Source organism: Ursus americanus, chromosome 37 (assembly GCF_024610735.1).
Source record: "Ursus americanus isolate L20-20 chromosome 37, mUrsAme1.1.p, whole genome shotgun sequence".
Taxonomy (NCBI): domain Eukaryota; kingdom Metazoa; phylum Chordata; class Mammalia; order Carnivora; family Ursidae; genus Ursus; species Ursus americanus.
Window position 1 is genome coordinate 4,463,661 of NC_142163.1, and position 12,368 is coordinate 4,476,028.

At 37.2% G+C, this 12,368-nt stretch overlaps 1 protein-coding gene across 1 annotated transcript in view; it reads left to right on the top strand.

Moving 5' to 3' along the window:
• Positions 1-10,630, top strand: part of LOC148107019 (BCL-6 corepressor-like) — a 29,757-nt gene extending 19,127 nt beyond the window's left edge. Inside the window, exons 6-9 of the mRNA XM_087859303.1 lie at positions 5,390-5,535; positions 8,194-8,271; positions 8,481-8,637; positions 10,339-10,630. Coding sequence (XP_087715429.1) covers positions 5,390-5,535; positions 8,194-8,271; positions 8,481-8,637; positions 10,339-10,630 — 673 coding nt within the window. The remainder of the gene's footprint in view (positions 1-5,389; positions 5,536-8,193; positions 8,272-8,480; positions 8,638-10,338) is intronic.
• Positions 10,631-12,368: the final 1,738 nt, after the last annotated feature.

A 12,368-nucleotide genomic window follows, 5' to 3' on the forward strand; every position in this document is an offset into this window, starting at 1 on the left:
TTCATCAAAGGACAGAGTCAAGTGTGACAAGAATGAGAGAAATTATTTGCAAATTGTATATCTAATAAGGAATTAGCATGTGGAATATATAGGAAACTCCTACAACTCAATAACAAAAATACAACCCAATCATAAAATGTGTAAAGAACGTAGACACTGATGTAAAAAAAAGAAAAAAAAGATACGCAAATGGCCAAAAAGTACATGAAAAGAGCTCAAAGTCACTAATTATTAAGGAAATGCAAATCGAAACTATAGTAAAACCCCATGACCCTGCTATTAAAAGTAACCTAGAAAATAAAAAGCATTGACAACAGTATGAAGAAATTAGAACCTTGTGTACTACTGGTGGGAATGTGGAATGGAGTAGCTATTATGGAAAACAGTAGGGTAGTTCTTCAAAATATTAAAAATGGATTTGCCATATAATTCTGCAGTCCTACTTCTAGATGTGTGTGAATTGAGAACAATATTAAGGAGATGTTTGCATCCCCATGTTCATTTCAGCATTGTCCCCATGCTTTAATAAACCACACATTTTGCACCAAAAAAAAAAAAGAAGGAAAAGAAATAGAAAATACCTAAATATCTGTTGATGGATCAAGGATAAACAAAATATGGTATACACCTGTGAATGGAATACTACTAATTCTTCAAAAGGAAAGAAATTCTGACACATGGTACAACATGTGCTTGAAGTAAATATGCTTGAAAATGTGCGCAGTAAAATAAACGAGTTGCAGAAGGACAAATTGTATATGAAGGTACAATAGTCCTTGCCAGTGGTGATGGGAGGAGTAATGCGGCTATGGGTATACAGAATTTCAGTTTGCAGGATGAAAGAACTTCTGTGGATGGATGATTGGGATGATTGCAGAACATTCTGAATGTACTTGATGCCACTGAACTGAACACTTACAAAGTTTTTAGATGGTTAATTTTGTTATGTGTATTTGCATCTTTTTTTATTCGATGGCTTCTTTATTTTTTTGTAACATTTTTTATTATATTATGTTACTCACCATACAGTACATCCCTAGTTTCTGATGTAAAGTTCCGTGATTCATGACTTACGTACAACACCCAGTGCTCCACGCGATACGTGCCCTCCTTAATACCCATCACCGGCTTATCCCAACCCCCCACTCCTCCGTCCCCTCTGAAGCCCTCAGTTTGTTTCCCAGAGTCCATGCATCTTTTTTTTTTTTTAAGATTTTATTTATTTACTCGACAGAGAGAGAGACAGCCAGCGAGAGAGGGAACACAAGCAGGGGGAGTGAGAGAGGAAGAAGCAGGCTCCCAGCAGAAGAGCCTGATGCGAGGCTCGATCCCATAACACCGGGATCACGCCCTGAGCCGAAGGCAGATGCTTAACACTGTGCCACCCAGGCGCTCCCCAGAGTCCATGCATCTTAAATAGTAGTTTAGAAATTATTTGCTAAGACTTCATGCGTTTGCGGTTCTTCACTCTCATTTTGTTTTTCCTGTCATTCCAAACCAGTATTCTAAATTGTTATGGCTATAGCCTTTAACTCTTCAGCTTAATGTAAACTCCATAGGTAGTGAGACTTGTAGGAATATTTCTGTCTTCTAAGTTGGTGTGTGTTTGTGTGTTTTCATAGAACAATTGGGTAGGCTTCAATGTTAGGCTGTACCTACTCTCTGATTTTCTTATTTTTTTTCCTCTTTTAAAAAAAATATGTTCAATTAGCCAACATACAGTACATCATTAGTTTATGATGTAGTGTTCAATGAATCATTAGTTGTGTATAACACCCAGTGCTCAACACCACACATGCCCTCCTTATTACCCATCACTTTGTTACCCCATCCTCCACCCTCCTTCCTTCTGTAAACCTCAGTTTGTTTTCTGGAGCCCAGAGTCTCTCGTGTTTTGTCTCCCTCTCTGATTTCTTCCCATTCACTTTTCCCCCCCTTGCCTTGTGGTCCTCTGCGCTAGTCCTTATGTTCCACAGGTGAGTGACACCATATGATAATTGTCTTTCTCTGCTTGACTTATTTCACTCAGCATAATCCTCTCCAGTCCCATCCATGTCAGTGCAAATAGTGGGTATTCATCCTTTATGATGGCTGAGTAATATTCCATTATGTATATGAACCACATCTTGCTTATCCAGTCATCTGTTGAAAGGCATCTTGGCTTCTTCCACAGTTTGGCTGTTGTGGACAATGCTGCTATGAACATTGGGATGCAGTTGCCCCTTCTTTTCACTATGTCTGTATCTTTGGGGGTAAATACCTAGTAGTGCATTGCTCTATTTTTAACTTTTTGAGGAACCCCCACACTGTTTTCCAAAGTGGCTGTACCAATTTGCATTCTCACCAAGCAGTGTAACAGGGATCCCCTTTCTCCACATCCTCTCCAACATTTGTTATTTCCTGCCTTCTTAATTTTTGCCATTCTAACTGGAGTAAGGTGGTATCTCAATGTGGTTTTGGTTTGAATTTCCCTGGTAGCTAATGATTTTGAACGCTTTTTCATATGTCTGTTAGCCATTTGTATGTCTTCATTGGAAAAGTGTCTGTTCATGTCTTCTGCCCATTTGTTGACTGGATTGTTTGTTATTTGGGTGTTGAGTTTGAGAAGTTCTTTGTAGATCTTGGATACCAGTCTTTTTTTTTTCAATTGTTTTTATTACATTATGTTAGTCACTATACAGTACATCCCTGGTTTTGATGCAAGGTTCGATGATTCATTAGTTGCGCTGGATACCAGTCTTTTATCTATAGTGTCATTTGCAAGTATATTCTCCCATTCGGTGGGCTGCCTCTTAGTTCTGTTGACTTTACTTTGCTGTGCAGAAGATTTTTATCTCGATGAAGTTACTATTGTTGCTTTTATTATTTTTTCTTTCTTTTTTAAAATATTCAGTTAGCTTTTAAAACCCTTAGTCGTTTTCTGTGTTTTGGTCTTCGAATTTTTTTTTTTCTTTTAAAAGTTTCAACCAAGCAAGTCACTTAAGCATCTGCCTTTGGTTCAGCTTGTGATCTCAGGGTCCTGGGATTGAGTCTGTCATTAGGCTTCCTATTCAGCGGGGAGCCTGCTTCTCCCTCTGCTTCCTTCTCTCTCTATCTCTGTCTCTCATGAATAAATAAAATAAAAAATTAAAATATTTTTTGACCAAGCTATCTTAGTGCTCAAAAGTAATAAAAAAAATACACAGTTAAGATGGGGGGAGGAGTTAGTGGGATATTATGTTGGCCATTGTTTTGCTGTTTTTCCACTATATGCAACAGAAAAAGCTTCCTGTTCCATGAAGCTCTTGCTGGTCCCATAAGTCCTTCTCTTCACTTTATTCCTGGACTCTCAGCAATTCCAGCCTCATGCTTGTCATTGCCTCTCCTCTAACCTCAAGTTTTGTACTCCTCTTGGACAGTTAGAGGCAATTTGTAGTCCTCCTTTTGCCTACTTCTGCATGTGTTTCTCTTTCTCTCAATTGGCTAATAGAACCAGAGCATGAAATCTTGGCCAGTTGTATAATGGTCATGTGGCTCAGAAGCATCTGAAAATATATCAGGGCTCACATGCATAACATTGGTTAAGACTCTGGATTCTGTAATCTATTTAAGTTAGCATGCTTAATATATGAGTGGGAAAGTACTGACAATACAGAAGGCAACTGTTGGTTTTGAGTAGGAACTGCTATCATAACACACACCTTCAGACTTGGCCCCTACCCTGTCTTTGAACATGATTTGTTGGTCAGAGGAACTGAGGAACCTGGAAAGTATCTTTGTGATTCTATGCATGGGAGCTACTGGAAGGCAATGTCAGGGCTTTCCTTTCTGAAATTAGCAAAACTGAAATGTATTTGGTCTCTCACATTTCCAAAACTGTCCAGGATGGGACTGCAGGCAACATTCCATCCTGAGTGGACATTAGGGGAAAGATTGTGTATCTTCATGGGAACTCACCACAGTGAGTCTCAGTCTAGGTTAACTTTAGGCCCCATTCCTTCCTTTTCCAGAGCTTCTGGGTCAGATAGTTGGTCATTGATCTATTTTAAGGTGCTGGAGTCCAGCTTCAAGAGAGTTTACACTAATCATTCATGCTTGTACCCTGGTTCTTTAATAAGTGGAGTATTTGTTTATTTTTATGTTTTTATTTAAATTCCAGTTAGTTGAACTATACAGTGTTTTATTAGTTTCAGATGTACAATTTAGTGATTCAGCACTTCCACACATTACACAGTATTCTTCATGGTAAGTGCACTCTTCATTCCCATCACCTGTCTCACCCATCCCCGACCCCCCTTGCCTCTGGTAAACATCAGTGTGTTCTCTAGAGTTAAGAGTCTGTTTCTTGGTTTGTCTCTCTCTCTCTTTTTTCCCTTTGCTCGTTTGTTTCTTAAATTCCACAAATGAGTGAACTCATGTGGTGTATGTCTTTCTCTGACTGACTTGTTTCTCTTAGCATAATACTATCTAGCTCCATCCATGTCGTCACAAGTGGTAAAATTTCATTCTTTTTCATGGCTGAGTAATATTCCATCATATCTATATACCACTTCCTCTTTAGCCACTCATCAGTCGATGGACGTCTGGTCTCTTGCCATAACTTGGCTATTGTTGGTAATGCTGCTATAAACATTGGTGTGCATGTATCTCTTTGAATCTGTATTTTTGGGTTCTTTGGGTAGATACCTAGTAGTGCAATTGCTGGGTCATAGGGCAGCTCTAGTTTTAACTTTCTGAGGAACCTCCATACTGTTTTCTGGTGTGGCTGCACCAGTTTGCATTTCCCACCTCCACATCCTTGCCAACACCTGTTGTTGCTTGGGTTGTAAATTTTAGCCATTCTGACATGTGTGACGTGGTGTCAGTGGAGTTTTGATAACAACCCCCTGATGATGAGTGATGTTGAGCGTTTTGCCTGTGTGTGTTAGTCATCTGCATGTCTTCTGTGGAGAAATGTCTATTCATGTCTTCTGCCCATTTTTAAACTGGATTATTTGTTTCTTGAGTGTTGAGTTTGATAAGTTCATTATGTATTTTGGATACTAGTCCTGTATCAGAAATGTCATTTGCAAATATCTTCTTGTTGAAACTTTCCTTCAGTGTGCAGACACTTTTTATTCTTAGGAAGTCCCAGTAGTTTATTTTTGCTTTTTTTCCCCCTCAAATGGAGAAGATATTTGTACAAGCTGTATAGCAATGGTTTATTCTATTGGTTTCATTTCCATTATGATGGAATCTTTCCCCACTGTGAGTTAATCTTTATACAGCCTGTCACTGCTTGATGTTCTTGAATGTTTTCCCTTTTGTCTTGAATTAGGGTCTTGGATTAATATAGATTTGCCTATTGTTAAAGGAAATAACTTCAGAAACATGTGTACACACTTTAATCGCTCTGCACATCTCCTCCTAGGCCGCTCCATGATGCAGTTGAGAATGACCACTTGGAAATTGTCCGATTGCTCCTCTCCTATGGTGCCGACCCCACTTTGGCTACATACTCAGGTAGAACCATCATGCAAATGACTCACAGTGAACTTATGGAAATATTTCTGGCAGGTACGTCACTTCAGGAAAAGGGAATGACAAAATTTAAGAAATGTTCTTTATTAAAACTCAAATGGTAACTAAGGTGGATTTTACTGGGCAGAAATTAAAAAGCTTTAGATTTTAGGACAGTAATAATGCTGCCTTTTGTTTGGTATAATACAGCACTTTAGTTCAGTTAATTATTTTGGTGATTAGCCATTGATTCTGCATTTACTTTGGTCTACTTGGACTAATGTTTAAGAAGATTTCCTAAATATTTACACATTCTACATGTGCATGTTTAACTGAAGTATTTTTACATTTCAAGTCTGGGTAAAAATGAAGATGCAGATGTCCCATTTAGGAAACTATTTGGGTGATTCCATGGGTTTTAGCAGATAAGCTATCATTTAAGCCACAGTCACAATAGGATCCCTGAAACACACCACAAGTTTTTCATGAATGCAAAGAATGAAGTAGAGTTAAATTCTTTATAATTCACTTACTGCCAAAGATTGCCACTGACTCAGATGGTAATAAATATTTATCTTAAGTTAGCCTCATGTGGCAGAAAAAAACATCTTAGTGTCAAAGAAGAGAGATTGATCCCACTACCTTGAGATCATGACCTGAGCCAAAGGCAGATGCTTAACCAACTGAGCCACCCAGGTGCCCCCTATCTTACACATTTGTAAGTGTACAACTCAGTAGTGTTAAGTATATCCATATTGTGTAACAGAGCTCTAGAACATCTTCATCTTGAAAAACGGACCCATTAAACACTAATTTCACTTGTCCTTCCCTCCAGACTCTGGTAAGCAATAATCTCTTTATTTTTCAGTGATTATGACTGGTTTAGATACCTCATATGAGAGGAATCTTAAATAATATTTGCCCTTTTGTGATTGGCTTTCACCAAGCATTGAGTTTTCAAGATTCATCCATGTTGCAACGGGTCAGAATCTCTTTTTTTTTTTAAAAAATATTGAATGATATTGCATTTATGTGTGTACCACAACTGCTTATCCGTTCATCTGAGGATGGGCATTTGAGCTGTTTATTCCTCTTGAGTATTGTGAATAATGCTGTAATGAACATGGGTGTGCAAACACCTGAGATCCTGCTTTCAATTCTTTCAGATATGTTTTCAGAACTGGGATAGCTGGGTTGTAGGGTAACTATACTTTTAACTTTTTGAAGGCCCTACCCACTGTTTTCCACAGTGGCTGCACCAGCTTGCATTCCCACTAGCAGTGTAAGAGGGTCCCCTTTCTCCGCATCCTCGCCAACACCTGTTGTTTTCTGTTTATTTTCATTGTAGCCATCCTAATGGATATAAGTGATATCTGACTGTAGTTTTGATTCTCATTTCCCTCATGATGAATGATGTTGAATGTCTTTCTATGTGCTTATTAACCACTGGAATGTCTTTGGGGAGTTGTCTATTCCCCATGTTTTGATCATGGGTTTTTTGTTTGTTTGTTTGTTTTTAAAGATTTTATTTATTTATTCGACAGGATAGAGACAGCCAGCGAGAGAGGAAACACAAGCAGGGGGAGTGGGAGAGGAAGAATCAGGCTCATAGCGGAGGAGCCTGATGTGGGGCTCGATCCCATAACGCCGGGATCACGCCCTGAGCCGAAGGCAGACGCCCAACCGCTGTGCCACCCAGGCGCCCCTGTTTTGTTTTGGTTTTGAGTTCTAAAAACTCCTTATATATTGTGGCTATTAACCCAAGACATGATTTCCAAACATTTTCTCCCATTCTGGGGGTGGTCTTTTTCACTCTGTTGTTTACTTTGATGCACCACAGTTTTTAAGTTTAATGTCACATTTACCTGCTTTTTATTTTGTTGCCTCTGCTTTTAGTGTCATATCCAAGAAATTATTGGAATGCAATTTTCTGAATCTTTCCCCTAATGTTTTTTATAGTTTTATGTCTCGTGTTTAGGTCTTTAATACATTTTGAGTCATTTTGTGCAACCAATGTCAGGTAAGGATCCAGGCTCATTCTTTTCCCTGTGTATATCCACCATCCCCAGCAGAATTTCTTAAAGAGATAGTCCTTACCACCCTTGTCAAGACTTTTTGGCAGCTTATGTGGGTGTTTATTTCGGGGCTCCCTGTTCTGTCCTCTTAGCCTGTATATCTGTCCTTAAGCCAATGCAATGCTGTCTTGATTACTCTTGCTTTATAGTATGTTTTGAAATCAGGAAGCGTGAAGTAACTGTATTTGTCTTCTTTGAAGATTATTTTGGCTATTTGGCATCCCTTGATTCCATATGAATTTTAAGATGGATTTTTCTATTTTTGCAAACAAAACAATGTCACTGGGGTTTTGATAGAGATTGCATTCAATCTGTAGATTGCTTTGGTTATGCAAATTTTAAATATTAAACCATCTAATCCACACACATGGAATATAGATATCTTTCCATGTATCTGTATTTTCTGAGATTTCTTTTAGCAAAGTTTTCTAGTTGTTACTATACAAGTGTTTTGCCCCCTTGCTTAATTTTATTCCTGAGTACTGATTCTTTTTGATGCATTGTGCTATTGTTTTATTTTCTTTTAGGATTGTTGGTGTATGGAAAAGCAACCAATTTCTCTATTTTGACTATGTATCCTGCAACTTTGCTGAAATTGTTTTAAGTTTTTTAAAATGTTATTATTTTGTTTCCTCTCCAGATTATGTAAATGACCTCCAGGGTCCCAGTGATGATGAGTTTATTGCCCCTTGGGAGTTCTATGGAAGCTCTCTGTGTGGTAAGCAATATGGTTTTCGCAGTTTACTGGGAAATGAATGTATTCCATAACATTTCTCCCTGATGTGGATGAAGGGTAGGTGGGTAGTGTGTGTCATAAGCAGAGGTCATTAGGAAATGTTCTCTTTTTCTTTAGTATCATTTAATTAATGAGACCTAAAATGTTGATGGAACCTACTGACTCCTTTTTTTGTCTTTTCTTTCCATTAGAACCAGATAATAAAGCTGGACATAACATTTTGGCAAACCTGCCAGGACCAGAGGACCAGTATGATGAAGATAAGGCTAACAGTGATGTGTTTGAATTTGAATTTTCAGACAGCCCCCTCTTACCATGTTATAACATCCAAGTGTCTGTTTGTCAGCGGTAAGCATTTATATCATATGATTGAAAAGTATTGAGTCCTGGGGTAGCTGGACCCGAAAACCCTTTGAAGCAGGGGAGCATGGGTGAGTACCTTCTAAGTGTCCATGAACCACACTTGATCTTTTCTGGAAAAGATTAGTTATACATAGTGGGGATCAGATACATAGAACAATATAAACTGCCCTTATCAGAATACTACCAAGACTAAGAAGACCCCAGAGCACAAAGCATTAAAGTTGTCATTCACTGGACTCCATAGAAGAGTTGGTTCCTTGGGTACTTCAGTATTACATTCTAGAAGCTTCCCAACATACCCTTATAGGTGCCTTCTCAGGCACATGAAGTGTACTGCACTATGTTGTTAATCTCTCCTTTCATGTATGATTAGGAAAATCATTATTCATCATTCCTGGAATCTTTGTATACAAGATTTGCTTAAATTCAGTGTGGAGCCAACAGGCCCTGGTGACCAGTCTCTTGGGATATATGTATCAACAGACCTGTGCTCTCCTGAGTGTTAACAAAAGAGATTAGTAAATATTAACATTCTCAGTTTCTCAAATTATAAATTTGTGTGCCGTTACAAACCATAAACTTTTTAAACCATAAATTTTATTAATGATAGAAATCGTACATGTATATATATATGTACGCATATGTATGTGTGTATATATTGCATGTGTATGTTATGTATGTGTATATATGTATACATATGCGTGCATGTGTATATTCATACATATGTATGCAAGAGTACATATGTATATATGCATGCATGCGTATCTATGCAAGTGTATACATATGTGTCCATACATATATATGCAGTGTAAATATGTATGGTTGCACATGTATATATGCATATATGTATACATATGAATGCATGTATATACATGTACATTCATATGTATGCAAGTGTATATATGTATAGACGTATACACGTGTATATGTGTATATATATGTTTACATATGTATGTGTATATTTGTATGCATATTTATATATGTATATAGGTATGCCTGTGCATTATGTATGCAAATGTATATATGTATATGTATATAAATGTGTGTGTATATATAGATGTATGTATATCACGGAATATATATAAATAATTTGACAGTTTGCTTCTCAAAAACATCAATCCCAAAAGACATGAGTGGTGGGGGTGGAGATACGTGCAAGTAAAGAAACAATAGATAGCCTTCTGTATTTAAAATGTCCTACTGTCAGGGGTGGGGGGAGAAGAGATCATAAAGGAGTTTGTAATCAGTCCTCTTTGGTTGGGATACAGACTTCCCTTGGTGACTACAATGCGACACATTGATAGTTATTAACTAGAATTCTGGTCAGAGCTGAGTAAGCAGGGCTTTGCCTGTTTTTATCAGCAGTGAGAACACTGAAGTGGCATTATGATGGATCTTGTTCTGATGTTCCTCCTCCTTTATAAAAATTAGTTGGTCTTCTCTAGATGTTCTCTTAAAACCAGATGAGTCCAGAATTACTCCTACTACAGGAAGATACTTTTGTTCACCTAGAAAGAACAATATTGTCCATGAGTGGTCATGGGAAGAAATGGTGGGGTCAGGGACAGAAATGGAAGAACTGGCTCTTGTTACAGCTGTACACTGGTTTATTCGGATACCAATTAGTTATTGAAAGCAACTTACATTTTGCCAGGAATTTGAACCACTTTCCTTTGTGTTTTGTAGGGCACGAAACTGGTTTTTGCTTTCAGATGTGCTTAAGAAATTGAAAATGTCATCCTGCATATTTCGCTGCAGTTTTCCAAATTTAGAAATCATCACAATTACAGAGGCAGAGTTTTACAGGCAGGTCTCAGCAAGTTTCTTATACTCTTGGTCCAAAGACCTGGAAGCCTTCAATCCTGAAAGCCAAGAACTAGTAGATTTGGTTGAATTCACAATTGAACTTCAGACTCTGCTCGGCTCCTCCGTAGAATGGTTAAATCCTAGGGACATGGCATTGGAGAAGGACCACTGATGAGCAGTCTAGTCCCAGGGTATACAGCATGTTGTCGGGTCAATTCTATGCGTATTTGCCAAAATACAACTATTTCCCTTTTTTTAAAGGCACATTCTTACTTATGAAAATATCTCTGCTTTATCTAAGGCTCCAGTGGGAAGATTTCGAAGGATGCCTTTTACATTAGTTTTTATGAAATTGCTGTGTTTTACTTTTAAATGTACAGAGGCAGCTCTGTAATAGGTGTGTTTTCACTTGGAATATTTTCCTTTCTTTTTCTTCTCTTTAAGAGGAGAGGGTTAATTAGGTAAGAGAGGCTCAAGTGTTACTTTTTTTTCCATACAAATGCCTGATGGCAGAGCTGTTAACTGTCATAAGTGAGGTCATCAACTTTGAGAACATATTTGGGAGAACAAATTTGATAAAGGCAATTAAGATTGTAGCTTTTTATTTACAGAATATTTGCTGTTGGCCACATGTATGCTATTGGATTCAAATTTAAACCACACCCACACATAGCAATTAATTATATGAACTTTATGTCATACCACAAAAGCTACAAAATTGGTTTTCATGTTTCAACTGGATTGTTTTTTGTAATTTGTTGTCTTAATAAAGGAAACTTTGAGCTATTTTTCTGTCCACCCTCGAACATATAAAATTAGCTAGAATTTGTGCTTAAAAATGTGCAGAAACTGAACTTTTTTTTGAATGATGTGTTTTCAACTTGTATTCTAACTTTTACAAGTAATTCTGACCTTTTAACAGTTTTACAAAAATGTTCTGAAGAGGCAATAAAACTGTTGAATAAATGAGAAAAGTGAAGTATCTTGTGTTCTGTGCTCCTAAAATACGTTTTTTACTGCTATTTTTAAAAATTGGTATTCACATTCTTATATTTATATCAACTTATAGTCTCTGTAAAGCAAGCAAAGTGGAGATATCCAAGGAAATATACTTTGAAAACAATCTAGAGTTCTGTCCTAAAATCTTAACTCAGTAGGAGTGTGCATGTGTATCATACATACACATAAACATACACAAATATATGTTGCGTACATAGATGCTATTTATCTCGTTCCCCAACTTTATTGTGGTAAATTATGCAATTATATTATGTAAATTATGTAAATTGTAAATTATACAATTACATTATGAAACTTACCATCTTGTATCTTTAGGTTCAAAATGAGTCCCTTGTAGACAGCAAATGGATGGGTCATTTAACCATTTTCAAAAGTACAGCTTGTTAAATGTACAATCATAATGGTATTAAGTACAATGACAATGTTGTGCTACCATCACCACCATCTATCTCAAGAATTCTTTTCATCTTGCAAAACTGAAACTGTTAAACAACTGCCCATTCCTCCCTACCGTATTCCCTGGTACACTATTCTCTGTCTCTGTAATTTTGACAATTCTCAGTACCCCATAAAAGAGGCATTACATAATATGTGCCCTTTTTTGTTTTTCACTTTATTTCACTTAGCCTTAATATCCTGAAGGTTTGCCATGTTGTAGAATTCCCTTCCTTTTTAAGGCTGAATGGCATACTATAGTACGTATAATACCATGTTTTGCTTATCATTTCTTTCATCTGTTGGGGGAACTTGGGTGGCTTCCATTTTAGCTATCGTGAATAATGTCACTATGAACATGGATGTAAAATAACTCTTCAAGACCCTTTCAATTCTACAGGGGGCATACCCAGAAATAGAATTACTGGTTTATAACATAATGATACTTTTAATTT